The 27,913-nt window shown below is 38.2% G+C and overlaps 2 protein-coding genes across 2 annotated transcripts in view; one reads left to right on the top strand and one right to left on the bottom strand.

Moving 5' to 3' along the window:
- glsb (glutaminase b) overlaps positions 1-4,740 on the top strand; it is a 59,943-nt gene extending 55,203 nt beyond the window's left edge. Inside the window, exon 18 of the mRNA XM_030124446.1 lies at positions 117-4,740. Within this exon, the coding sequence (XP_029980306.1) occupies positions 117-264 (148 nt within the window). The 3' untranslated portion in view covers positions 265-4,740. The remainder of the gene's footprint in view (positions 1-116) is intronic.
- On the bottom strand, positions 1,706-27,725 carry LOC115412132 (signal transducer and activator of transcription 1-alpha/beta-like). The gene is made up of 24 exons (XM_030124445.1): positions 27,567-27,725; positions 26,255-26,407; positions 24,954-25,098; positions 24,699-24,794; positions 24,413-24,493; positions 23,582-23,660; positions 23,420-23,502; positions 21,075-21,226; positions 20,773-20,934; positions 20,592-20,684; positions 19,756-19,815; positions 18,239-18,268; positions 18,053-18,143; positions 17,612-17,653; positions 17,445-17,528; positions 15,830-15,931; positions 13,625-13,760; positions 13,156-13,196; positions 12,989-13,065; positions 12,606-12,745; positions 8,508-8,678; positions 7,325-7,382; positions 6,463-6,532; positions 1,706-5,887 (listed from the first exon to the last, which is right to left on the bottom strand). Exons 2-24 carry the CDS (start codon positions 26,380-26,382, stop codon positions 5,747-5,749), a joined length of 2,262 nt encoding a protein of 753 aa, XP_029980305.1. The 5' UTR covers positions 26,383-26,407; positions 27,567-27,725; the 3' UTR covers positions 1,706-5,746.
- Positions 27,726-27,913: the final 188 nt, after the last annotated feature.

The raw sequence follows: 27,913 nt of genomic DNA on the forward strand, positions 1-27,913 counted from the left end.
GACTGTGATCTTAGTAGATCTGGCCCTATGTGTGCTGTCAGTGCTTAGGTTTCTCTTGTTTTTCCTAGCTTTCACATTTACGAAAAAAAAAAAAAAGTCATGTTTATTTTGTATAGATGGGGGAACACGCCCATGGATGAAGCCGTGCACTTCGGCCACCACGACGTTGTCACCATCCTGCAGCAGTACCAAAACAACTACAGCCCTCCTGCAGGTGCTGATGAAAAAGAGAGCGCTGAGCAGAGCATAGACAGCCTGCTGTAGACGCCCTGCACACATCCTAACACTCTCCAAGTAACAGAGGGCCATTGTGCTTTTCTGGAATTTCTTTGGACTTCAGTGGCCAGACTGGGGCACTGAATGGTCCTGCTGTGTTCTTTGTGAGATTGTGCTGCTTATTAGCTTCCCCTCTATTTCATATCTCTCTTTTGTCATAATCTTATGTGTTGTATGTGTGAGTGAACATCAAATAACTCAGTTTAATGACATAATGTGAATATGTGTGATGTGTACAGTTATTCATGTAATCTGGCTGTACTGTGGATTATATTGGATGATGCTAGAATTGATGGACTGGAGGTCTAGTGTGATTGGTTGTAGCTCTTACAGCTAATACTTGGCTGACACTAACGGCAAAGACTGTATAAAGATAGACACTTCAACAACACTTCCTCCCAATTAGTGTAAAAATGAAGGTCCAGGTCCTGCTTGTGTGATGCTATTTGGAGTCAGAATCTGCACAGTAGGGATGCAGGGATGCCACCTGATGATTTATGACATGCGTGTCATCATTATAGCTGTCAATAACTAATTTTTGCATCAAATAAGACTAAAAATACACTGATCAGGAGAATGACAACTTATACACAAATTAATCTGATGAAATCTACCCAAAAACCTTATGGAGGGTGTGTCCCATAGAGGGAGGTTACAACCTTCTATGATTCTGAGCGACTATGATCTTTCAGTTTTCAGTTTTCGAAGATATATCGCAATGTCCATGGCTAACGCGGCTAACCCAAGCAGCAACCTCTGAGCCAAAAGATGAAGTGGATACAGAAGTGCCAAAATGCATAATTCCTCAAATGTCCCTACTCAAGTAAGGATGTGCCTGCTTTGACTAAGTTAACTCATCTGGTATGTTTGACTTTTTGAGCATTTTTTTAAATGAATAAGAGACATCTTCATTGTAATTGTATCTGAGATGTCTCTCTTACAAGACCATTAGACCATTCTGTTGTGAAGTTCACCAGAATTTACTGGATAGCCAGTTAGTGTTAGCATTAAATCTTATTGCATTACACGGTCTACTGGCTAGCCATTATTTTGGCTCATTGTGTTTCCATCCAAATGTTTTTCTTAGCATTTTTAATTTTGCATGAAAAATTAGAGCAGAAAATCCGCCGAAAAACTCAAAAACTCAAAAAAAAAAAAAAAAAAAAAGCATGACTTTTTTTTTTAAATTGGGAAAGGCAATAGTAAAAGCAAATAAGTGCAAAGGAAATACAGTATATGGAGTAATAATGAAACTATAACATTCAGCTCCTCAATCAGCAGCTCCAGTAGCACATTAGTATGTACATCTAATGACCAAAGTTGAACCATGATGATGAGAAACAACCAGTTTGTGTTATGTGTTATGTTAGTCATTGGAGATGAACATACATTTGTCTTTTCTTTGGCAGAACTTCTGAACATTTTGTGATAAATTTGGATGGACAGCCACCTTGTGTTACCAGTGTTTTCAGTGAGTGTTAGCAGTATCATGCTGTAGTGTAAGTGTTAATGCTGTAGTATTAGTAGTAATGAGGTAGGTTTCACCTCATTTTTCTCCACCTCCATCCTCTACTTGAAATATGGGCACTTCTTTCAAAAAAACAAGATGGACCTGCTGAAAGAGTTAGTGCTTTCAATAAGGGTTGTTGAAATCACAATAAAATGGACTTTGAAACGTATTTAATCAACCAGCCAAAGCAGTTTGACAAAGTATCGGCAACTTAGTTAAAACTACGTCAGACCTGTATGTTTATGTTGTACAGAGGCTCTGCAAATAATTATGACTGTTAGGAGTTTTACTAGAACATAGGGGATGTATTACATCGTAAAGAAGGAAAATCCCTCTGTATTTTTGTGCAGCCTCATTAAGATGTATTGTGTTAAAGCAAGATACTAATCTTAATCTTTAGTACAGCTGCAGTGAACCAACCAGTCACAGCAGAACTGTGTATCCCTCCAGTCAGTCCTTTCTACGTAGCATCAACTCACCACAATTATTATCCAATAAGACTTATATCGTATCAAAGTGTATTTGTTTAGTTCCAGTATGGTTTATTCATTAATGGCTAATGCTGTCACTATAGTAGTTTGCGATTGTGAGGCTAGTGTGTACATGTGTGATCTGTCTCCACAGAGGCATTATGCTGATGCTGCAGTTACAGGATGTGCCTGTTTGATCTCCTCAGACCTGCAACTATTTTCATAATGTTCTTCAGACTGTTGCAGGCTCCTCAACAGGTTTTCTGAAAGTTCACAAAGATTGTTTTTTGAATGTATTTTTCAGTGGTACACATGCAATAGAGACATGTATTTATTTCACAGAGAGACTATTTAAGATGTAAGATTGTATAATGCAGTTTGTGTGTGTTTTTAATCTTGACAGAGAATGTTGACAATAACAGTTCAGTGTGTAAGATTAGTGCATGCTTGTGCACTTCAAAGTTTACATTGGGGTTTGTCTTGTGCAGTGAATGTTGTGTAGACATTAGCTACCTCCAGTGTCTTGGTTAGTTTGGAAATAGAAGTAATAAAGTTAGTTAACGCCAAAAGTCGACTGGCCTCTAGTTCAACACAAACATCACTTCAAGTGCACAAGAGAAAATTAATCTTACTCAGTGAACCTTTAATAATGATGATATGAGCAAATCTGCTCTACCTAGCCAGCAAAATCCCACCTGTTTTTTTTTTTTGTTTGTTTTTTTAAATATGAATGTTATCATTCATCATGACTTTACAATCTGAACTGCTCTGCTTCCTTACATGAATTTATCCAATACACAAAGTTACAGCCAAAAACTGTTTCACACTAATCCAAATCAAGGTCTCTGAATATAAACACTTTGGAATGTTACATTTTCAACACTATGTCACCATGAACAATATATACAAGGCTACAGTTTAACAGGTGGAATATGAGAATTGTAGTTCTTAAATAATTGGGCGACCAGGAGTGTCATGCAAATGATTATGCAGGGTTTAATGAAATCATAATTATTTAGCCAGTAATTACCAAATTATAGTTTGTCAGCATTTAATGAGAACTTAAAAGTGGAACAATAAAAATGAATTAAGTACAATATAAACAGTCAAGATGTACATACCTGAAACATGTAGTAGCCATCGAATAAATCATGGCATTTCAAATTCACTTTGAAAAATACATTTTAAAGAATTAAATAGCTGCATTCATAAATAGCATCGTTATTAGAAATTAAAAGTCATCAGTTTTACAAATACTCAAGTATATAAAGTCCTAATTTTTACTTATCTTATTTGATTAATCATTTAAGCCTCTCTGCTTCACATTCCCATTGAACATTTCTCTAAGTTTCTCCATTTAGCAGTGACAGTTGGCATTTGATTTTACCTTGGACCATCACATTTTTGTTGGTTTTTGACTTTAGCTAACTCCATCTCAGAGCTAACAGCTGTTTGGTTTGCCTATATCCATAACAGCCCGTACACTAATTTTTACATCAAGAACTGACTTCTATCACTCATTTTCCACAATAGTTTGTACACTTGCTCTTGCACCAAATAGATTCCAACAAACTCCATGGGGGGATGTAAACACATACAAACTTTGAGCCTTTATAATGTCAGCAAAATAAAATTGACATTTTGCATGCGCTCCCTGGTCCTCCACAGAATTGAATGGAACTAATATCTAATTAATAAAAAATAACTGAATACATATCGTGAAAGTCAGATGAAGCGACCATAATAAGCACACTGTGTGATATGTGTGTACAGTGTCCAACTTATGAAGCACAAGCATCATGACCATTCACTGAGTTAAGAGCATTATACAAAGGCCACAAAGAAAATTAATTGTTGTTTGGATGACACTGAGATGTTCCTTCTGTACAAACAGGATAATTCCTCTGATTGTGAACAGCACAGTGCTTTAGCAAATGTGTAAAATGTGTTCGTTGAAAACATGCACTCTGTATGACTAAACTATCAATAACTTCTGCTGAATAGGGTGTCTTTAGCTGCTTTACAAACACAACAGATGACTGTATGAAATAATCACCATAAATAGTGAGAGGAAAGTTTTAATATTCACCCACATGTCAAATACAGCAATAAAGCATGACGGTGATAAGAAAAACATTTGCAGGTATTTTCTTTTGTTATACATTTGAAAAGTTTTTTTTTCTTAAAAAAAGGTTCTTTCCCATCCTCAATTTGCGATATATAAAAGTACACACTTTATGCATTCTTGTGAGATCTGATAGTGACCAACTTATTTGATGAAACATAAAATGATAATTTAAAAAGTGATTAAAATTATTTAACTTGGTGTTTTGTCATCATACATTGTCCATGAAAATGTAAACGAAGCAGTTAAGACCTGAGACCAATGAATGTTTCTGTGTACGTAGTGGTCGTTTTCTCTATATAAACAAAGTATTATTATAAAGGTTGCGTACTGTAAAATAAAGATGTTATTTCTCTTGAGAGTGGAAGTCTGTCATGAATTTTTATTTTGTATCAAAAATATGATTGTTCAGCTTGTAGTAAGACATTTAAGACATTGCAGGAGAACATTCAGCATCGGATTCATGATTAATTAAAAATAATGTTGGCAAATGTTGTGTCAGGTTGGAACCAGGTAAAACCCTGATGTGGAAAATGCACTGGCCAAAACTAATATCATAATGTTATATCCAGATGTGAGTTGCTTACATTGCTAATTGTGGGCAGTAACATGGCCATGTGTTCTGAACAGGCAGGCTGGATACCCAGGCATGTGAATGACATATAAGTTACTGTGCCCTGTGCAACCTTGTAAGGCCATCAGAAGGACCCCCATGGAATGTGCTAAGGTGGAAAATATACTAATTGTAAACACTACATTGCATAAAGTATGTAATGATTAAGCTATATGCTTATATAAGGTGTAATAAAGCAATGTGACATCTGGAGGGTGCACCTCAGGTCCCAAGGAGGTGGGGTCTGGGAGGTACCTTTCACAGTGTTTTAAAAAAACAAAAAGGAATGCATGAAGGTCAAGACACAGGTGTATATTAAAATTATTACTTAATAGTGGAAAATGCCAATCCAGAATAGACTAAGAAAGGAGGGCCGGGGGAAGAGATTAGCCCCTGGACCCAAAGTATATAACTGGGACACTGAAGAGCTGATTTTCTGTCTACCCTGGGGTATTCTCACTGGTGTTTGATCTGTATTCTTGCAATAAACACCTGTTTTGCCTTGAAGACCAGCAGACTCAGCTCTTCGTTGACTCCAAGTGTGAGTTCCTTGTTAGACAGAGGAAAATTCTAAGTGTATAAGAAAGCAAAGACCAGAACTTCAAGACATCTTCAACTTAAGACAAAGTCTTTGAGCCCCTACACTTCTTTGCATATGTGCCACAGTAAACGTATTTACTGACTCCTGCACACTTACACTTAGCAAGTACTTTCTGCTACAATGACTTATAACACAATGGCACAGCACATTTTCATTTAGAAATACTGGAATCCACATAACAGCTCTGACTTAAAAGTGCATCTTCATAAGTTTTCCAGGGAAGGTGGGACCCAGAGTAGTCCTGTAAACCAGGGAAAAGCTCTTTCATGGTGTCCTCAATTGAATGTTTGACCTAAAAGCAGAGAGAAGTTGACTAGTAATATTCAAAACCCTGAAACTGATTAAGCAACTGAGATTGCTAAGGCTGAAAATCTTACTATCAATAAACAGTCCATGGTGATAAAGAAATGACAAGTTGTGTAATGATATAATGGTTGCCTGTACACATAGAATCCACAACTGGTAAAAAAAAAGTAGTATCATGCAAATTCTGAAGGTTCCATTTTCTATGAACATTTACACCATGACTATTATTACGTCTAGGCAGAGCTGCATACTTTAACTACTCAGATATGTAGCTACTTGTACAACTGATTGTTTTTCCATCATTTTACATTTACACAAACCGTCAATACTTCTACTTGGGATAGGATTCATTAGTTTCAGTGGGGTCTTATTTCTAGAGTTGCTTTTCTACAGAGCTTTAACCCCTCATTTATCTCTAGGTCTTGATTCAAACTCTATATTTCTGATATGTTTTATTATATTCATTGTATATTGTTTAATGCAGTATAAATATATCACACTCACATCGATCCAGTCATAGAAAAAAACAGTAAAGGATCCCAAAGACATGTTGAAACCCACCTGAGAGGGGTCCATCTCAATGTCCATGTTGCCCTCTTTGGGTGGTGGAGACGGAGGGGGTGTAGTACAGCTGCAGCAAGTGACCAAACCACAAATTAGAAAACAGTCAAGCACAAGTAACAAGCATAGAATACAAATCTGTACATATGGATCCAGAGTGAAAAGGTTTGACTCTGTGGATCTGTTGCAAACATGAGTGATCGGAACAGATTCACCTCTTACAGTAATAATGACTGGAACCCGACTGATATTGGATTTTTGGGGCCAATTTTGGGGCTAAAAAAAGCTGATATCTAATATATTGGCCGATATTCGATATTGGCTGATAACTGATATATTGGCTGATATATGAAATAAGAACATTGATCTACACAGGATATAATAATCTTATATTAGATAATTGTGGACAGGTGGATTAACAATTGCATAAATCTTTGTTTATCTCACAAAGATAATTTACACAACTTTCAAATGTTGTATAATAGTCTTATATTAGACTAGTATGTGACCTGTGGGGAACCACGGGGTTGTATATGTGGTGTGTATGTGTGGGGGGTTAGTGGTCCATACTTATCGGAGTGCTGGGGGGGGGGGATTCTGTGATTGTGTGTGTACGTGTGTGTGGGGGTGATAGTGTGATTGTTCGAGTGGAAGTGAAAGTGAACACGCTTTACTGTTCCTCTAACTCCCTGGGCAGCACACACACACACACACATACACACCCACGAGTAGCGGTTGACAGAATTTCCACAGCGAAAAAGTTAATAAATTGGTTACATATTGGCCACTGTTGATTAATCGGTGATACGCTACAATCAGGCCGATAAATCAGTCAGGTTCTAAAAATGACCATGTCACTTACTCTATGACATTGACTCGTTTTCTGTGCCAGTAGCCATCTTTATTCTTAGGTGACATTCCTGTGGAGACAAAGGTGATCAGAGTTCATTAATGAGGCTCGTTCATTTAAGTTCATTGACAGTATGACTAACAGGTGCATGGAAGCCACAAGGGTAGGCATAAGTTATGAATTCAATTGTCACCTTTTTTTCATTTTTTAAAATTATCCTCAGCCCTTTAACAGTCATTTTGACCTCCTCAGTTCTCTTTTATTAGTGCAGTGGACATGTCTCTATAAGAAGATGTGTCTGCCCATTGGTCTGTTCCCATTAGATTAAAACATCTCCGCAATAGTCTGGCAGTACGTCTTTACACTTGGTACAAATATTCAGTTGAGCTCAAGGATAAATTAAAAGATTATGGCGACCAATGGTCAACCTCACAAAACTGACCTCAGTGACCTCATGTCTGTTTGACCTAATGAATGCATTTTTTTTTCTAATGAATGCATTAAATCAGGAAGGTCTTGAGGGAATTTATTCAAATCTTGCAGAAAGTTTCACTTGGACTCAAGGCTGAACTGATTCATTTTGGTGGAGGGTCAAAGGTCAAAGGCACTCTTAAATGTAGAGCTGATAAACTAAAAAAGTGATTGTGGGTTGAGCAGAGAACATGAAAAGTGTAAGATATAAGGACAGCGGATGCATCTGACAGAACTCTTGTGATTCATGTTTGAACATCATTAGTCATTCTACGGACTTTGTACAGCTTTTACATGTACATGCGGACTTAAAACCGTTTCTTACTAATGCAATGCCCAAATCCAGTGTAGGAATACAGAATGTCTACTGGAAAATTTCTGCACAGCAACTACACACACAATGCATATGGTTGCCTAGTCCAGGTCTAGTTTTGTCAAAAAAAAAAAAAAAGTTGCTTTAGGCAATATTTTCAGGTGACAATGGAACCATTTGAGGCCATGTTGAGAGGCTTGTCCCACACAAAGACTAATGGGGGAAATTTCACAACAAATATTGCCCAAACTCTAACCTTATACTGAATTTTTAGCTGATATTTGTGATATGACATTTACTTTACACTATAAACACAGTAAACACAAGACCATATAACATCATTAGTGTTTCAATGTTACTGCAAGTGTCCCTTTCAACATTACAGACATTTAATAAATGACAAAACGATACCAGAGGTTGTATAGTAGCGTCCGAAGGCCGAGTCTCTGGGGATGTCTGGGTAGAGATAAACCAGGGGGTTGTTGGTGGTCTTTCTCAGACTGAAGTGGTCGATAATGTCTGGCAGAGACTCTGCAGACAGTTCCTTCTTGGTGTAGGGTTCTACTGCATGCACAATGGTTTCTACAAGGAAGATATGAGGATAAAAAAAAAAAAAAAAAAAAACAATAATGAAAAAACATGAGCTGGAAGAGCAGAGCAGCTATCTAGAACAAATACCAGTGTCGTGTAGTAACGAAGTAATAATACTTCACTACTGTGCTCCAGTATGTTTTGGGAGAATTTGTAATGTGCCAAGTATTTTTTATTCTCTTTACTTTCACTTCACCACATTTCCTAACTCAATTGCATACTTCTACTCTGATACATTTTTAATCCATAGTATCACTACTCATTACAAAAAATAAATTAAAGTAAATTTGGTGTTTTCACTGCTGAGATTACTGGTGACTGCGACAAAGTCAGGAAGATGATTTATCAATGGGCATAACTGCACATTGAACAAGTGCAAACAATGGTCCATACTCAACTTGTTGGTGATCTGTTGATGTGAGCAGCAGCATAATATTCAAAATTCTGACTGATTTTGGTTATTATTAACATTTACTTGTACTTTTGCTTTCATTACTTGAGTACATTTAATTGTAGATTACTTGATATACTTAAGTACAGTAAATACTAGATATTTAAAGACTTTAACTTGAGAAACATTTCAGTAGGTGACTTGAACTTCTACCAAAGTCATTTTTTGGTAGAGTACCTGTACTTCTACTCAAGTGTGACTTTCCAGTACCCTTACTGACAAGGAGGAAAAGAACAATTTGCAGACTCAGATTACGTTGAGTGACAGTAACATCAACTTTTAAAGCAAAGTGCAGGAACAACTCTTGTGTCCTCCTTGCCACAGTTAACAGGTTGACTAACCCTCCTGCTCCATTGCCTTCAGAACTAGTTTCCACATCTAAGTGCAATGAGTTTGCAATATTCTTTAATGACAAGGTTCAGAGCATTAAACACTCAATTAATCCCATAACACGGTTACCACAGCAGCTTTCCAGACACCTAGAGCTGACTCATGTAGCACCTGTCACTGACAAAACAGTCCAAGAGACCATCTCCAGTTTGAGCTCAGCCACGTTGCCTTGACGAGTTGCCCACTAGATTTCTAAAATCTGTGCTGAGCAGTTTGTTACCCCAAATCACTTATTTAGTTAACATTTCACTACAATCTGGAACATTTCCCAGGTAAAGTCCTTGAGAGAGTTCTTTACCAACAGCTCTCTGACTTTATTGTACTGAACAACTGCTTTGATGATTTCCAGTCAGGTTTCAGGCCCCATCACAGCACAGAGACTGCTCTGATTAAAGTGACAAATGACACCCATCTGAACACTGACACAGGTAAAGTAACAGTCTTAGTCCTGATGGATCTGAGTGCCACATTTGATACAGGCGATCATGTGATCCTATTACAGAGGTTAGAGGACTGGGTAGGCATCTCTGGTCCTGCCCTGAAATGGTTCATGTCCTACCTTGAGGACAGGAAGTATTCTGTTCAAATCAGAAACTGTGTGTCAAACCAAATGGCAGTGACCTGTGGGGTCTCCTAGGGGTCCATCCTGGGACCCCTTTTGTTCAATCTTTACATGTTGCCCCTGGGCCAGTTAATACACAGTAATAACGTGTCTTACCACAACTATGCAGATGACACTCAGATTTACATCTCGCTGACAGCAGGTGAACATGGGCCCGTGGACTCACTCTGTCACTGCCCCCAACAGATCACTGTGTGGATGCCAAACAACTTCCTCCAACTAAACTCAGACAAGACTGAAGTCATTGTCTTTGGCCCACAAAAACCCAGAGTAAGTGTCAGCAGTCATCTCTTACTTTAAAAGCTAAAAATCAGGTTAGAAATCTAGGGGTAATAATGGACTCAGACCTAAACTTTAACAACCACATTAAATCAATAACATCATCAACCTTTAACCATCTCAAAAACATGGCCAGAACCAAAGGTTTACTGTCTAAACCAGACTTGGACAGACTTATCCATGCATTTATCTCTAGCAGGTTAGACTACTGTAGTAGCCTTCTCACTGGACTCTAAACAAGCTGTAAGACAGCTGCAGTACATCCAGAATGATGCTGCTCAGGTCCTGACTAGAACCAGGAAGTACGACCATACTAGTCCTGTGCTCAGATCTCTGCACTGGCTTCCTGTCACTCAGAGAATAGATTTTAAAACCGCTCTGCTCGTGTATAAGTCTGTCCATGGTCTAGCACCAAAATACATCTCTGACATGTTGGTCCCATATGAACCATCTCGGACCCTGAGAACCTTAGGGACTGGTCTTTTGCTGGTCCCCAGAATCAGGACTAAACACGGTGAAGCTGCGTTTCAGTTCTATGCAGCTAAACTCTGGAAATGTCTTCCTGATGACGTGAGACAGGCCTCTACTCAGACAATGTTTAAATCCAGAGTGAAAATGGCTCTATTCAACTGTGCATAAAACTGAAAAGGTTCTATCTGCACTCTACTCTTTTACTTTATTTTAATTGATTATTATTTGTTTTATTGATTATGTTTTAATTGTAATTGTGTTTTTAACCTGTCTATTTTTCCATTTTTGTAAAGCACTGTGAATGGCCCTGTGTATGAATTGTGCTATACAGATAAATTTGCCTTGTCCTGCCTTTATCCAGAAGTTTGAAAGGGTCTGCTGTGCCAAAGCCAAAATAATAATTCAAATAGGCAAATATCAGATGTGTAAGGGCCAACTCAAGGAAATGTGTGGGATACCATGTTGTCCACCAGGTGTCACCTTTGAACACATGCCTATTTAGGTAGGAACGTTTCTTCTGAGGTCAGGTGTTGCTTGATGGGAGAGCACCAATAGTTTTTTGACCGCACGCCGGCACTCAGTGCCACGCCGGGTGATGTGCTATGTATTTGTGGGACTTTTGGATATTGATGACTATAACTCTGCATGAGCACGTTGAAGAAAGGATGAGCAATAAATAAGGCAAAGAAGAAGTCGTTTGGAAGGTTTTTATTTCACGAACGCAGAAGTCCGGTTGGCGCGTCAAGAATGTTTCCCGTCTACGCTGCCCCTCGGCGGCTTCAAGTTTGGGCTTGGTTGCTACAAGATGTTTACTACAAGCTTTCAACTGCAATTTAAAATAATTGTAACATCTCTTTCTATTTGTTCTGCTGTTTCTCTTTCTTTCTCTCTTTCTCTCTTTTTCCCTCTCTCTCACTTCTCAGCCACACCTCCCCTTTACTCTACCTGCCACACCTCCTCATCAGTTGATCACCCTCACCTGTGAGCACAGCTGGGCTCATCAGGTAGAGGGTATATATTCACCTCTCTTCTCTGTTCTCTGCCAGATTGTTTCTATCACTGTGTGATACTTTCCAGTGTTTTCTCCTGTCTGCTTTTCTGATCCTGATTGTTCCTGACCTGCCCTGCCTGGATTATCACCTATCTGCCTGTCTGACCACGTCTGCCTGTTTGAGCCCCCCGATACCGACCTGCCTTTGTTCGACCATGTCTTTCCACCTGAACCCCGGATTACTGACCTGCCTTCTGTCCCCCGACCACATCTCCTGTCTGCTCCTCTCTGGTCTCATTTGGATCTCCTGGTTTCTGACTCTCCGCCTGTCCCTGGTTCACCTGTTGCCTATCCCTTGTCTTTGTTGTCTGCTTGTGAATAAAGACTGTGCACATTGTGCACCTAAACTGCATTTGGGTCCTCCGTTGTACTTGTGTCAATAATGTTTGATGGCATATTTGATCACTGTAAAAACCAGTATCTCTCTCTCTGCAGACTACTACATGTTCTGGCTGTTTATCATAATTTCTGTTAAGGTAATGACATTGTTTGGATAATTTTGACTTGATCTCAAGGCCATAGGAGAAAAGTGTTTGCTGTGGAATGACTCCAAAATGTAATATAAAAATAAGTCAACACACAAATCCATGAATAAATTCATACCACGGAGTGTAGATTGGTGAGATTTTTTTTTTCTGTGCTCTTTGTTCCTACCTCCATTGGTGTGTTCAACCCAGCTAAAGGTGATGGCGCCTTCTCTGTAACTCTCACTGAAGCGGATCAGAAAGTTTCCAGTCTGTTTATTTTTCAACAGGAGCTGTGTTTTTGCTTTGCTCACAAAACCCATGATGAACCTGAAAGAATTACACAATACAACAGAGATTACTAACAGTAAGACTTATTCCAATTTTATGAATTCAAATCTTATGTTGCTTGACTTTAATTTACTTTCTATTAATATCTTTAATCATGTGTTTCTTCAGGATTTCAACATAGATGAAGCTCTAACATCATATTCAGACTTGATGAGGTGATTACTGACTTTTTTCTTGCCATATATACAGTTAAATTATGAAATATTTTAGAATGCATCTTACCCATCTTTCCAAAAATCCTTTAAGTGCCTTTTGATCAAGTCCAGGATTCCATCAATCCAAGTCCACATCCCGTCATTCTGTCACAAACAAATTCAGGACAGACATTAGCTAAAGTCCCACATTTTGTACCAAAGCTAGAAACAACATCACAAAAACACAGAACATACCTTCGAGAACTTGTTCCAGTAAACCAAACCATCAGGATCATCTGGAGAAACCCAGGGGTTCATTATACACTTTGAAAAAAGGACATTGACCCAAATGTTCTGCTATTTTTACACTTTTTTTTTTTTAAACCAGGTTTCATTTTATAGACAACCATTCAAACATATGCATATTCTGACACTTTTCTGCCCATTATTCAACACCATACTCCTCGGTAAAGACAGTTTGATCATATGTTCCTCTCTGGACATCACTCACTGAGACACAGTACAATTAACTTGTCTTGATAGATTCTGTATTATATAAATCCCCACACCCATGTGGATACATAAATCCACATGGGCGTAAAAAGCTATTTGACTAGTTGGTAAATGAGGTGGTAATTCCTGACTCTATATACAAGAGTTTCCCAAAAAACATTTTCTAAACCCCTACCCCAGGAGAAATGACGCAAAAACTGTAAACACCTACCCACAATCTTGTCTCTGAGCATAGATAGCTGGTCTTCACCAAGTTCTCGGTGTCCAGCAGACAAAAACTGCCAGCTGAGGACCTGTGACAGCTGCTGCCAGAGGAGTGGAGGAGGGTCGACAAACAGGGAAAGGTTCTGTAGAACAAAGAAACATGCACTGATGAATGCTCTAACATGAGACTGCTTGGAAATATGGTTCATTTCTAAAGTTGTTAGCTAGACATAAGTTGTTTTCTACTCTCCAAATAGAACATTTTTAGTCTTTTGAAGTAATGACAGACATGGTATTATGACCACAGACAGGCAAAGTGCTAATAGTGTTGATTATCTCATTACAGTGGCTCCTTTCAGTGGGTGGGATATGTTTGGAACCCAGTGAACATTCAACTTAACAACATTCAACAACTTAAAGTTAGTGAGCCCGTTTACATGCGCACCAATACTCCAATCATTATCCGATTTCTGGAGTTATCAGATTATTCAAGCAATCATGTAAACAGGATAATTTGATAGGCTTTATCCGATAACGGCAGTTATCTGATTATGAGAAATCCATTAATACACCTAGATTTCAAACCAATACTCTGATTCTTCATGCATGTATACAAGTTAAGCTGATTTCTTTCGTTCCTTTACATCTGCACGTGTAAAAAGAAAAACAAAATCTATATAAATGCAAGTTCTATCATGCCAAGACAAAGGGCAGATGTTTGCAAAGGGCCATCCATCATTTTCTCCTCATGATGAAGGATGAATGAAGGATAGAAGCAACATGTAACTGATTTTGCAGTCTTATTAGCTCCCACATTAGGACACCTAACGCTGACACCATAGGCGTTGCCATGGTCAACAAGACAAGACCAGATGTTTTGAAAATGACAGGAAGTGTACATCTTATGTCATAACGTACTTTGAAAGAAATCAAATAATGGACTGCAACATGTAAACCAGGGTTTTTCGATTATCGCATTTCTAAAGTGCATATAAACGCGTTGCATTTGATTTCGGCAATTATCGGATTACTCCCACTTATCGGATTTTTATGGTCATATAAACGGGTTCAGTGTGTTGGAAGAAGCAAAATATGCAACCCGAGGATCTATGCAGCTAACTGTGCCAAATGACTGAGTCAAAGTGTCTCCAAACCTGCAGGACTCACTAGCTCATCTGCAATGGTTGTATATAACCACTTGAAATAATACAACTATATTTCACTTCAATTTCTAATAATCTGCCACATTTTATCACACAACCAGCATGGCCACAGTATGAAATCCATTTCCTAGCATTTTGTTATAAATTAGTGCATGGTGTGGTTGAATGTAGAATGAAGAATGTTCGGGTTTCACGTTTTGATGTATTACATTATGATAATAACTAGCACAAATGGGTGTATTCATCTGTAAGTTATATTTTGACAATAGCACTACATACTACACCAACATTCAAGTTGACTCTCATAAATAAATAACCACATAGAAGAACTAACAAGATCACTTATTTATCATGTCTCAGCCAGACTCAGGGACTTTAAGTCTACAGATGGAAAAACTCATTCTAGTAGTGCTGCAATAGTCCTTTGACAGGGCTCCACAAAACACTGTGGTTAACTGAAAATGCAGCTGTGAAAGGGTAACTTTGATCTGTGAAATAACAGAATGATAATTTAGCATGAAATATGGGGAAATGTATGCATACTGTGTTTAGGATAGCAAAATGAGGATGTCATATATACTGTTGCTATTAAAGTTGGAACAAAATGTGTTTGCCTCTTCTCTTGAAATGATTGTCAGTGTCATTTATTCTTGATAGATTAAGTTTAACTGGGACTCAGTATGTGATCATTGCATTTGATCAATGGTGATTACTGATGTGTATTAATATAATATATAATGAGTGAATATGTAACATTTTCTTATTACATATCATTTTGCAAAGTAAATACTGAGGAGTCTGGGTTAGACCAGCTCTAAGTGGGATGAGATAACTTTTCTTACGATGTGATGTGATAAGTAACATTTGATAAACACATTTGATAAATTAGAAGGAAGATGGAAAAAACATGAATATAACATGATCATGACATATATTTTATGCATAAAACAAAAAGATCAAATGTACCCAGCGCAGAAACACAACTTCTACAAACAAAGTGTGTTATCACAGAGCTAAATGCTGACTTTAGTTATAGATATTGGTTTTACCCTTGGTTCACTGGTGGACAGCATGCTGAACCACATGATGGAGGCCCAGGCACTGGGAACCTGACTGGTGGCAGAGACCACCACCACAGGCAGGGAACTGGTCTGGACCAACACAGGAGGAAAACACTTTAAATATACTGTCTGTTCTTTTACAGTTAAGAACTCATTAAATGTAATTTTATTGACTTTGTAGAGTTGCATTTTCTGGAGAATTCAAAAGTCAATTTGTGATCAAATGAAGGACATAAAACAATAACGAAATATCAGTACATTACACCATTTTCTGATTAGCTGCACAACATTTCTACTACATTGCTTTCTATGAGAAAGAAGAAAAAATTAATAATAAGATTACGTGGAAGACAGGGACAGTGCCACTGGATTAACAGACTGGGGTGGTGGTCTCCCTTCTTAAGAAGGGGGACCGGGGTGTGTGTTCCAGCTATACTGGAGTACGGGAGAGGAGAGTTCAACCAACAGTTGAACCTCAGATTCAGGGGGAACAATGCCATTATTGACCCAGTTGTGGAACACCGGGCCAGCTCTTTAGCTTCTACAGGCTCCTAGAGGGTTTCATGGAAATTTGCCCATCCAATCCACATGTGTTTGGAAAAAGCATCTGATCATGTCTCCCAGGGTATCCTGTGGAAGTATGGGGTCCATGGCCCACTGATGCAGACTATTAGGTCCCCATATGACAGCTGGTTGATAATGGATAGGTTGCCTCCTCTGAGTTGAGGAAGAGCTGCTGCCCCAAGTGGAGGAGTTTAAATATCTTGGGGTTTTGTTCACGAGTGAGGGAAGGATGGAGCATGAGATCAACAGGTGGATTGGGGCAGTGTCGGCAGTGATGCAGAGGCTGTACCGGTCTCTGTGGTGAAGAAGGAGTTGAGCCAAAAGGCAATCTACGTCGATCTACGTTCCTACCTTTACCTATGGTCACGAGCTGAGGGTAGTGACCAAAAGGACAAGATCAAGGATATAAGTGGTGGAGAGTCTCTAAGGGGGAAACTCCCCTTAAAGATAGGGTGAGGAGTTCACCTATCTGGGAAAGGCTCAGAGTAGAGCTGCTGCTTCTCCACATCAAGAGAAGCTGGTTGAGGTGGTTTGGGCATCTGGTCAGGATGCCTCCTGGACACTTCCCTGGTGAAGTGTTCTGGGCATGTCCAACTGGGAGGAGACACCACACACACTGGAGGGATTATGTATCGCAGCTGGCCTGGGAACACCTTGGAATTCCCCCAGAGGAGCTAGACGAGGTGGCTGGGAAGAGGGAAGTCTGCGCTTCTTTATTTAAGCTACTGCCCCTGAGACCTGAACCCGGATAAGCGGAAGAAGATAGATAGATGGATAGATAGTCAGCAACAATGATAAGGTGAGGGGAGCTCACTTTCTCCACATACAGGTCTGTCGCATTATTTGTAGAATTATGTTTTGAGGTCCAGATTGAGGATGGACCGAGGTCCATGGGAGGGGGGGGGGGGGGGGCACATCGTCCGTCTGTCCATATGTGCAAAAACTTTGATGTGGACTGAAGGCTGCGGGTTTTCAAGGGTTAGGGTTAGGGTTAGTTCGTCACGTTATGTTTAACTGTACGAGCACTCTGCAGACCCACCTCCATTTTACACTCCAGTCCAGCATACTGACAGTCTGTCACAAACTTGATGATGTGCAGTTCCTCTGTGACTACAAGAGGACTCTGTTTGAAAATAAAGAGACACAGTTACAGTATAACTGGAAAAAAAATTTAACTTTAAACATCTACAAGAAATAATACCATACCTCGTTGGACCCTTTAGTTCTTGCTTTGCTTTCCTTGAGTGACTGCAGGAAAAATAAAAAAGGCATTTAGTGTGACATGGCTGACATTAACACAGATACTAAAGATATGTTCAATTTCTCTGATCAGGAATATGCGTTTCATCAAGAATTAAGAATCTTTATTTTGTCAATATGGGTTCACATATGTAAACATACTCATGCACCACACACCAAAATTTGTCTTCTGCCTTTAACTCATCATTAGATCATGCATGCATCACACACTGCATACTAGGAGCAGTGGACTTGCCATATCAGGCACCCGGGGAGCAGTGCCAGTTAAGTGCCTTGCTCAAGGGCATATCACCCAACAAATCTCTCCCCCAGTCCAATCAAACCGGCGACCCTTCAGTCACCAGCTGACTCTCCAGCCATCTAGGCTGCAGCTGCTCATGTTCATACCATGTGTCCAAATTCTGCCACGAGCCCTCCACCTGGTGTGGACACATCCAACACCTTGCTGTCATCCTTGGTGAAAACGAACTGACGAAACCTTTGGCAACAAGAGAGAGTGTATGTTTAGCCTTAAACTAATCAGCAGACTTTAATTACACATTGTTTGTCAGATCATTTTTGTATTACACTTACCCTTTAATTGTCTTCACTTCTTCAATATCCCTTATTTTAAAACAGGACACACAAATATGATTAAAGGTCAAAAATGAATTCTTACAGAAGACATCAGATCATATAATCCAGTAATGGGTGTCAGTTACTGCATTTACATGCATGAAACTATCTGGGTTTTGTTGTTATTCTGAAGAAGACAACTGGCAAGATCTACCAGGACTGTGCATTTTTTCAGGTCCAATATTAGTGTAAATGAGCAAAAATTAACAAATATAATTCACAAAGCACCTGCAAAGAGTAGAATTCACTGCAAACTGCACTGTCAAGCAGATACCGCCAATGCTGTGCCTGTGCTATTGCACAGGTGGATTGAGGGAATATCCATATATTTGTTGCAAAATTGCAAACAGGCCTTGGTGCAAGAACCACCTAATTCACCAAAACAGCTAAAATTTCTACAAATAGATCAGATGGTGGAAATACTACCAGGTGAAAACTGGGGTTCTCTGCAAGCAAACTCACCAGTGACCGTCTTTCCCCCTCTGTATATCCCTGCTTCTCAAAATTTTCAAGTTTGTGAGGCTTAAATAACACTGAATTAATACATAATGATAACACATGTGAAATATCCCAATACTGAAAGATCAGGTATAAGTGTCATCTCTGCATTACAAGCACTGTTTTTTTTGTTTGTTTTTACACATATTTATATATCATTATTCCACAATCCCAGAGTGTAATGTTATTGACACACAATGTTACTGAACATAAGATCCTTACAGAGCTATTTCAAATGGAGTTCTAAGACACTGTAACACCAAACAGAACATCAGTACTACCGTTTCTGTGAAATCCCAAATATATTCAGTGACACATAATATTATTTTAAGACTCACATATTAATCCAACATATTTCAGACCTGCCTGGACTACAGTTGTTTTGATGGACATTTCTATACTGTCCAAAACTGTCAAAATATTATAGAAACATGAATGTTGATTTCATTTCAGATATCTGTGCATCTCTGCTCATTAAAAGTACATAGTCTGAGGGTTTCTGCAATTTTCATCATGGACCAATTTGTGTGCTAGAATGTGTGGAAACACCAGCAACACAACAAACTCTAAACCTGGGCAAGTTGTACTCAGATGCAAAATTTCTGGGCGTGTGTGCACCAGCACATCATTAGCACAAACTCATTTCTGAATAGGTCCTTAAAATGGAGCAGATTGTGGGTGGAAATGCTATGCAATTAGCAGGCACAATCTATTCTTTGTGGATCCCATCAAATATTCCTATTAAGTTGTTTACGTGGCTAAGGAATTTGAATATTCCATGAAATTTTTTCTTTTCTTTGTGCAGTGGTGCATACCCTGATGCAAATAATGCCTCCCATCATAGTTCCTTCAACCAGCATCACAAGCATTAATCTGAAATGTTCCACTCAGATTGTCATGTTTAGAATATGAATGGAAAATTAGTGAACATGTATAAGTAGCGAATAATCCAGACTTTGGGTTTTTTTTGGACTTACTTGTCAAATACAGGCTTGACTTTAAGGTGGCACTTTAACTCTGGGAGGTTTGCTAAGAACCTGTGGAGAGAAGACACAGATACTGACAAAACAGCTTCTGAAATTACAGTCATATTTTATCCCCATTTTAACATCATTTTCCACTTTCTGAGAGTTGACCAGTGGCCTTTTAATGACAGTGGTTTAATGGTGTGCAAGTGTTAATTACGACCAACTGTTTATCTCAAGGTGCTTACCTTATTTTGTATCTGTCATTATCAGTAGCTGCTTTACATATTTCAGTACAGTCTTATATGCAAGTTATTTATGTGAAAATATGTTAATTTTTTTTTCATACAGAGCCTAAATGGGAAACAAAACAGACGTGTCCCAGTGTTTCATGCCAATAAATGGCTATTCTTCTATTTAATAGCTGCAAGGAATGCCTACAAATAAAATATTGTGGCATAAAAAAACCTAAATTAAATAATTTATCACTCACAAGTATTTGTATAATAATTAATAATCTATAGTGTCAAATGCCTAAAATAATACAGAATTACCCAGTCACTGGAACAATAACAGCATGTCAGATTTTATACAATCAGTCCAGTGTGTGCATGTTTTAACAAGTTGTTTGGTCTCTCCAGGACTTCATTTCATTTCAGATCACAACTCACAGTGACTGGAACTGAAATGTTAGATATGTGTCTTGTAAATAATGATTTTTCTTCTGTTTATCGTTTTACAGCTAATAATTGTGTGTTTGTTTTGCTAGATATCTGATAGAAGCAGATAATAGTGAATTAACCTAAACACGCAAACTTATTTTTATGCTTCATTTAAATCAGTCTTACCTGACTGTCACTGTAAATCGCACTCCTGTCTTCAGCACTAAAGGTCGCTGGGTCAGACTTGACATTACAGGTTGTTTTTCAACCACCAGAGCACTGCAAACAAAATCACCAAAAAACATGTTAACGATGTGAGGAAATGCCTGTGTGTGAAGCAGTATGAGAGTACCCCACCATGTCCTACTTTTCAAACAGCTGTTTGAACAGAGAGACTGCAAATGTGTCGATCTGAGCCATGACATCAGCGAGGTTGGAGTTGTGATTGATGTTGTAGTTATCGTTCTGTTCTTTCAGTTTCTTCAGCTGCTGACGAATCTGTTGCAGAATCTCTGCCACAGCTGTGAAGCTGAAGATTAAATATTAAACATTAAACATTAACACACACTGAAATGTACAACAGCAAATTGGTCAGAAAACAGTGACCATGACAGCCAATGTAGAAATATGTCCTCCAGCAGAAATCACAAACAGTCAAGTTACGGTTACCATGTCTGTAAATGATCCAGACATGTGTTGGATGGACTTCCTAGGCAGGCAAGCTGCTGCCTGCGCTTCCACTCAGGTAGTTCCACCACTGTGAGGGTCTGGACAATCAGTCCTGCAAGGTTTAAAATGTTCGCAATCTTCCCCAGCACCATCTGCATAAAAAACACCACATAAAGCATGTAAGCATCCAATCAGGAAAGTCAGGATGAAAGTATAAAAAAAACAAACAAACAAACAAAAAAAAAAACAAGTCACAATCATTAATTAAATTAATTAATTGATAAAATAATTAAAGTCAACAAAAACTCATTTAAAATAAAGTCCAAAAAGGATTTAACAACACAAAACAACTAATACCAGCACTGCTGGAACTGAGTTTCTTGCTTTGAAATGACTGTGGCATCAACTCTTGCAATAACCCCCCCCCCCCCCATTGAAAAACACTAACAAACAAGAAAAGCACTTGGAGAGCGCAGACCTCCGCCAAGGCAGATCAGTGCCCCCCCCGAATCACCACCAAAGTTTAATTATTTCTTCCTTGTGCCAGTATCAACATTTCCTGAAAATTTCATGAAAATCTGTCCATAACTTTTTGAGTTATCTTGCTAACAAACAAACAAACGCACGCACACAAAGCAAAGCGATCCTGACGGAGGTAAAAATGTACTTTGCTTTACAGATATAATATATACGTGCCAAACAAGTGCACCACATATTTCTGATACAAAATAGTACATAACAACTTTTAAAGTACAAAGATATATATGCTACTAAGACAAAAAACAAACAGGTGACCTTCAGTACAAGATTTCCACTGTCTTTGTGGTGATGATTTTCTCATGTCCTCAAATGAAATTCACCCATGAAATTGGCACTAAATCTTTGTCCACAGACAAAAACAATCCATTTCTTTTTTGTTTAAAAAAAAAAGAAAACAAACACGGCACCAACTCAAGAAATGCGTGTTCACACAAAACCACCTGTAAGTGGCACTGTAACGCTACCACAGAAATACACCAAAAAATAAACACAGGGGTAATTACTTTTATTATTTCAACCAGAAAAACGTTGATCAGTAAAAATATTAGATTTCCACAATTAGTGCCACACTTCTCAGTAGTGTTTATACATTAAAGGAGTGATATTTAGTTTTTTTTTTAATGGAATTATGCATTTTAAAACATTTCCCTGTGGTCTACATAAACTGTAAATGCTATGCTTAGGTCTGAATTTTTCATGAATGAAACTCCACAGGTCCATCTTCAACCCATTTCTGAGTAATGACACAAGAAATGTCGCTGGCCCTTTAAATGCACATAAGCCACTTCACACCGCTTCTGCGGACAAACAGTTATGGCATAATCAGAGAAATGTTCGTCAGAAGTCTTGACCTTATATGTGCAAATGTCTTGATGTCACAGATGCAATAAATTAAGCAGGAATTAAAAGGAGTTGTAGAAATCCACTAGATTTTTGCCAAAATGAATATAAAGATAGCTTTGCAGCACCTGGAGGGTTCAAATTCAAACTTTTTGAACCATTAGGGTCCACAAATACACAAATGAATGTACCAAAGACTAATAAACGTGGGTTGAGCAAAATATGACCCCTTTAAAATAAAAGCACATAAAAAAAAACATTATAATGCAGTTAGAACATAATGCTCAATTGATTTGAGTTCATTGAATACTAAAAGTCATAACATACATAACTTCACGTTCTAAAACTAGCAAGTCCTCGCTACAATATAAATGTTCACACCTGCTCAAGATCATGCACTGAGGTTGGAGTGTTATGAAAGACTGTAATAAGAACAGTAGGTGTGGTAGTTGTACAGTGGTGGTGTAGTGTTACATACTAGTAAACACCACTGTATACTCCGAGGGATAAACTGTCCTAGGCCAAACTATACCCAAGGTGTAAACTGGCCTAGGCCTTTAACCCCGGGTATATTACAGATGGGGTGTGTACTTTGGCCTGTTACACTGGATTCAAACATTAGTGTCTTCAGGCTCCGAAAACATCGGTTCCGTGTAGATAAAATGAAACACAAACTCTTTTAAGCTTATTTTCATACATTTCAAGGATCAAATTATGTCAGCAATATAAGTGTATTAAATTCACAAATAAAACTGTTCTTCTATACAGTTTTGGAATCACGAGGCAACAATTCCATAATTACCTGTCAGCATATTGCACACCAGTTGCATATTCTGTATTGTCTACGCAGTTTCAACTAACTTGCTCTGATATGATAATTTAGCTGTAACTACTTCAAACACAGCAGTTCTTTTCATGGTTTGTGTCACGCCAACAAAACATCACCAAACATTTATTTACACTACCTGCTTTGTCTGTATAATGAAGTTGGCCTGTCGGACACATTCGCGCTGCACCATCTCATGGGAGAGTCCATTCAACTGCTCCACTGATAACAAATAAGACAAGGCTGAGGTAAGAATTCTCATCAATTACTGTCACTTTGTGCGTGCTCCTATCATACATACCTTGGTTTTCCCAGTTCTTCTGTATAAACTCCAGCTGCTCATTTAGAACTTCCAGAGACTTGATTTCCCGTTCAGCCTCCTATAATCACAAATGCAAAAACAAGAAACTTTAACAAGAAACTTAAACGAGGCTTATGCAGTCGGGGGCCGATAGCAAGGGTATATCCCCCAAATCCCCCCAATACTCTGCTACGCCAACCATTTCAAAAAAAGACACTACCTGGTGTCAAAATATGACATCATGTAAACTCAAGGTAGTGGCATGAAGAAAGATAATTGTTAGACAATCGATAAGAGCTACATCGACCTGACAGTGGCAGAATAATGGTCAGAGAATCAATTTTTTCCCCCCAAAACTCCACGCAGTGAATGAAAATGACACCATATGAACTCTGGAGAGTAGCCAGAAAATGGACATTTGAAAGACAATCAATATGAACCGAATTTTATCTCAATCTGCCTATTATTGCTTGATGTATGTTTAAAAAAAAAAAAGATTTTCAAAACCATTATATCCCCGAAACTCCATTTCAGGGCTATAAAGATGTGCTAGCTATCCTTGCATGAGCAGTATGTCAAATATAGTAACTTACTTAGCGAGAAGGGGTTAACCTTTGAAATATAGAAAATTAAATATTTTACACATAATGAGTATGAATTACAGACAAGCTGTCTCATTATTTTAAGTTTCTATGTCAAAATACCTTCTGAGAAATTCATTATTGGATGTATTATTTCATTTGCCTGATCTTTTTTTCAATGCATCAGAAATAGATTTCCATACAAACACACAAAACACACTTTAAAAATGCTGCCAAATGGTGAGTTTACCCAGGTCTGCTCCCTCAGTCCTTTGACTTTGTTGTCCAAGTCCCTCTGGCTTTGGTCTGTGGTTACACTGCTGTTAATCTGCTAAAAATCCAAGAAAACAAATGCAACAACATGGACTGAAACTGTATGGAATGTATAGAACAGTATGGAGCAAAAATAAACGTGTACTAAATGATTAAATCAAGTTGACTTGTTTCTAAACTCCCTGATGACACCATAAAAGTTCAGTTTCTCTGAAGGGGGGTTTACGGTGGTGCTGTCCTCATCCAATACTCCATTATCTCACCTGGGCTTCAGAGGATGAAGTCAGGATTCTCTTTTCCTCATTTAGGCATTCAGACAGGATAACAGCCATGGTCAGTGGCTGATCCTCGAAGTGTTTCTGTGTGAAATTTACCAAAGACACAAGTGACCAAACAGAAATGCCAGATGGTGCTCTGAGAGATGATAATAAAAGGATATTTCTGAAATGCAGCTCATTGTCAAATGCATCAACAATGCAACAGTTAGTTCACACATGTTCACAGGAGAACTAACTTACCACCAAGTAATCTTTCATTGCTGAATAATCAGGTCCCAGCAGAATGCTGTTGTTGTGGATGCACTGGGTCCTCTGTTCTTCCAAATTTAGCAAAAGGGTTTGAAAACAAAGTCTTGCCATGTTTTCATCAGCAGCTGCAGAATGCCTGACCATAACAGAAAATTTTACAAATTATAAATATAGTTTATTACAGTTATAGTTTTTCACCCTCCACAACAGCAGGTGGCACTACAAATCCATTTTAAAGAGCTGAGGCTATGCTGAGTTCAGTCAAATCAGCTGTGCCAAATAATGCACACACACTTTCTTAAATATTTTCGGACATTATAGGGCTCAAATGATGGTCCCAATTTTATATTAAATGTTTATGCTTTAGCTCATCACTGCTCATTACCACATTTGGATCCTGTGAGGATTTGCCAAATGAATTTTGGAGCTGCTGAGATTTGCATCATTATTTGATCCTCAGAATGTCCAAGAATGCTGTTACAAAATACTAATAGCACCACCTGCTGTGAATTTGTGAATTACTCGGGGCATGTAATTGTTGTTGTTGATTTTTGTGTCCTTTTGCAAAAACTGTTTTGTTTTGTTTTTTTGTTCTTAATGTTTGCAAAGTACACTGCACTTGTCACTGAGTAACAGCATGGTTGTAAAATATGTTTTGCTAATGTGTCAGTGTATGTGACCCAGTGACTCAGAATCAATGCTAAACACTAGACAAATAAGGTACTATGGATTTTACCTGATGTAATCAGATGTTTCGTTTAAACCAATTCTTTGAAGGAAATATCAGATTTTTTCCCGCCCCTTGCCTCTGTTGTATGTGATGATGACTTAACTTTTCTCAGTAACAGGAAGTGCTGTTTTCCTAATTACCTTATGGTGACTTTAATTATGAGGCAAGTTTATGTTTATATTATTCGTGTATATATTTACATTGTGTCTTATGAGCAGGACTCCACATTTTGAGCAAAGATTAAAAAAAAAAGAAAAAAATACTAAAATAAAAACAAACTAGAAAAGCACTTGGACAGCGCAGACCTCCGCCAAGGCATATCAGCCCCCCCCCCCCCCCCCCCGATCACCACCAAAATTTAATAGTTTGCTCCTTGCGCCAGTATCAACATTTCCTGAAAATGTCATCCATAACGTTTTGAGTTATCTTGCTAACAGACAAACAAACAAACCTTGATGAAAACATAACCTCCGCTGTTCCTTGGCAGAGGTAAATATCCCTTTATTATTAGCCTGAATACACTCACTTAGACTTTATTTAGGGTCTGAACACAGTGTCTTACCAGTCTTGGCTCTCTATCCAGACACTCAGATGGTGGCGGATCTCTCGAGGAAATTTGCCCACGTACAGCTGGCTCACCTGGTTCTGGAGAGCAGACTCCATCTGCAGCAGCTCCTGCCACTGGGCCATGGCTGGTTATTCCACAGGCTGAAAACTATGGACACAAATGATTAATAATGCAACTTTACAAGTGTAACATGACGCAGAAAAAAATGACAAAATTGTTCTTACAGGGTTTTCTCCGTTACTGTAAAGTTTCAAATCAATGTGTAGAGAAATAATTGTTACTTTTCTCACATTTACAAGTTGTAGCGGGTCCAACGTGGAATTCTTCAGCAGGTTTTATTTTTTAATCTTTTAAAATCCGTCTCTTTCATTTCATTTCTGCTTAGGGTTAGTATTGTAACATGTAAGGCCAAAATGACTCTGTTAAGACTTCATTTTAGAAAGGTACTTGGTATCTTGCTAAAAACACCACATGGCCCAAACATAACTCTGACCTTTACACATGTTTGCCTGATAGCATAATTACCTAAGTCATACACTATATAGACAAAAGTATTGGGACATGTTGAAATCAGGTGTTTCTTTTCAACAAAACAATAATCAAAAATGTTACAGTATAATTTTATATTGTGATAAATATCATTACATTACATTGGTTTGTTTTTTGCTTTCAAAATGCCTCAGAGATGGTCTTTACTTAATTTCTGTCAACATTGATTTATTTTTAATTTTTTTAAAATCCACGACTAAGATTTCAGTTGTCGGCTCTAGATTTTTCCCCCCTCATTTTTTGCATATACAGAACGTTATAGCAATTGTTCAAAATGAGGTGACAATGTACTTTTTTTTTTTTTTTTTTTAACAGAAAAACATCCCACACTCTCCACCCATGCATCTACAGCCTTGCACAAGCTTACAGACAACTCTCTAACAGTCAAATAGATTTAAAAATGAATACAGAATTTTACACAAATAATCACATGTTGTTGAGAGAAGATGAAACGTTATACCACACCACAATATCAATAAAACAATGGACTCGGATTATTTACGCACTTGTAATGTGTCGCAGTGTGATTTAGTGTTTGGGATTTTCCCTCAGCATTGAAAGTCGCTTTCCTCATAGCATTTTCCTCTACTTTTAAGCACACGTACCAAAGAAAAAAAAAGGAAAAGAAAAAAAAAAAAAATCAGACATTGGATTAAGGTCAATTTAGCGTGGTGTCGTTTTGGTCTTCCTATGCACTATAAAAGTTAACACACGTCAAAAAAGAAACTGTCGACTCAATATCAACAAAATGACTTACTTTCGTTTCCTGTTGTTGCTTGTTATTGTTGACTTTTAATTCAGTAATCAGAATATGAATCAGCATATAAGTGAACACGCACTGGACCTTGTCAGTGTGGCGTATTCGATCATGTCTAACTGAACAGTTCTTTTTATACCCACGGCACACCCACGGACTGTGTGATTTCTCGAGAACCGGCCGGGGATTTTAGACATGTCAAGTTAGTGACGCCACATCTTTCACAGAGTCTTATTTCCTTCCTTCAAAATACGCGACATGTATTTTTCTATCAGGCAAATATTATCTTACCTATTATTCAGATGCTATGTTTACCATCTAAAGAGCTCCAATGTATCTGACCTAGT

This window comes from Sphaeramia orbicularis, chromosome 21, assembly GCF_902148855.1.
Source record: "Sphaeramia orbicularis chromosome 21, fSphaOr1.1, whole genome shotgun sequence".
Lineage (NCBI taxonomy): Eukaryota > Metazoa > Chordata > Actinopteri > Kurtiformes > Apogonidae > Sphaeramia > Sphaeramia orbicularis.

Coding starts and splice junctions, on each gene's coding strand:
- LOC115412132 (XM_030124445.1), bottom strand. CDS start 26,382: ATGGCCCAGTGGCAGGAGCTGCTGCAGATGGAGTCTGCTCTCCAGAAC. Junction 24,795..24,953: donor CAATGAAAGATTACTTGGTG/GTAAGTTAGTTC, acceptor AATTTCACACAG/AAACACTTCGAGGATCAGCC. Junction 18,269..19,755: donor GTCAAGCCTGTATTTGACAA/GTAAGTCCAAAA, acceptor TTTTAAAATAAG/GGATATTGAAGAAGTGAAGA.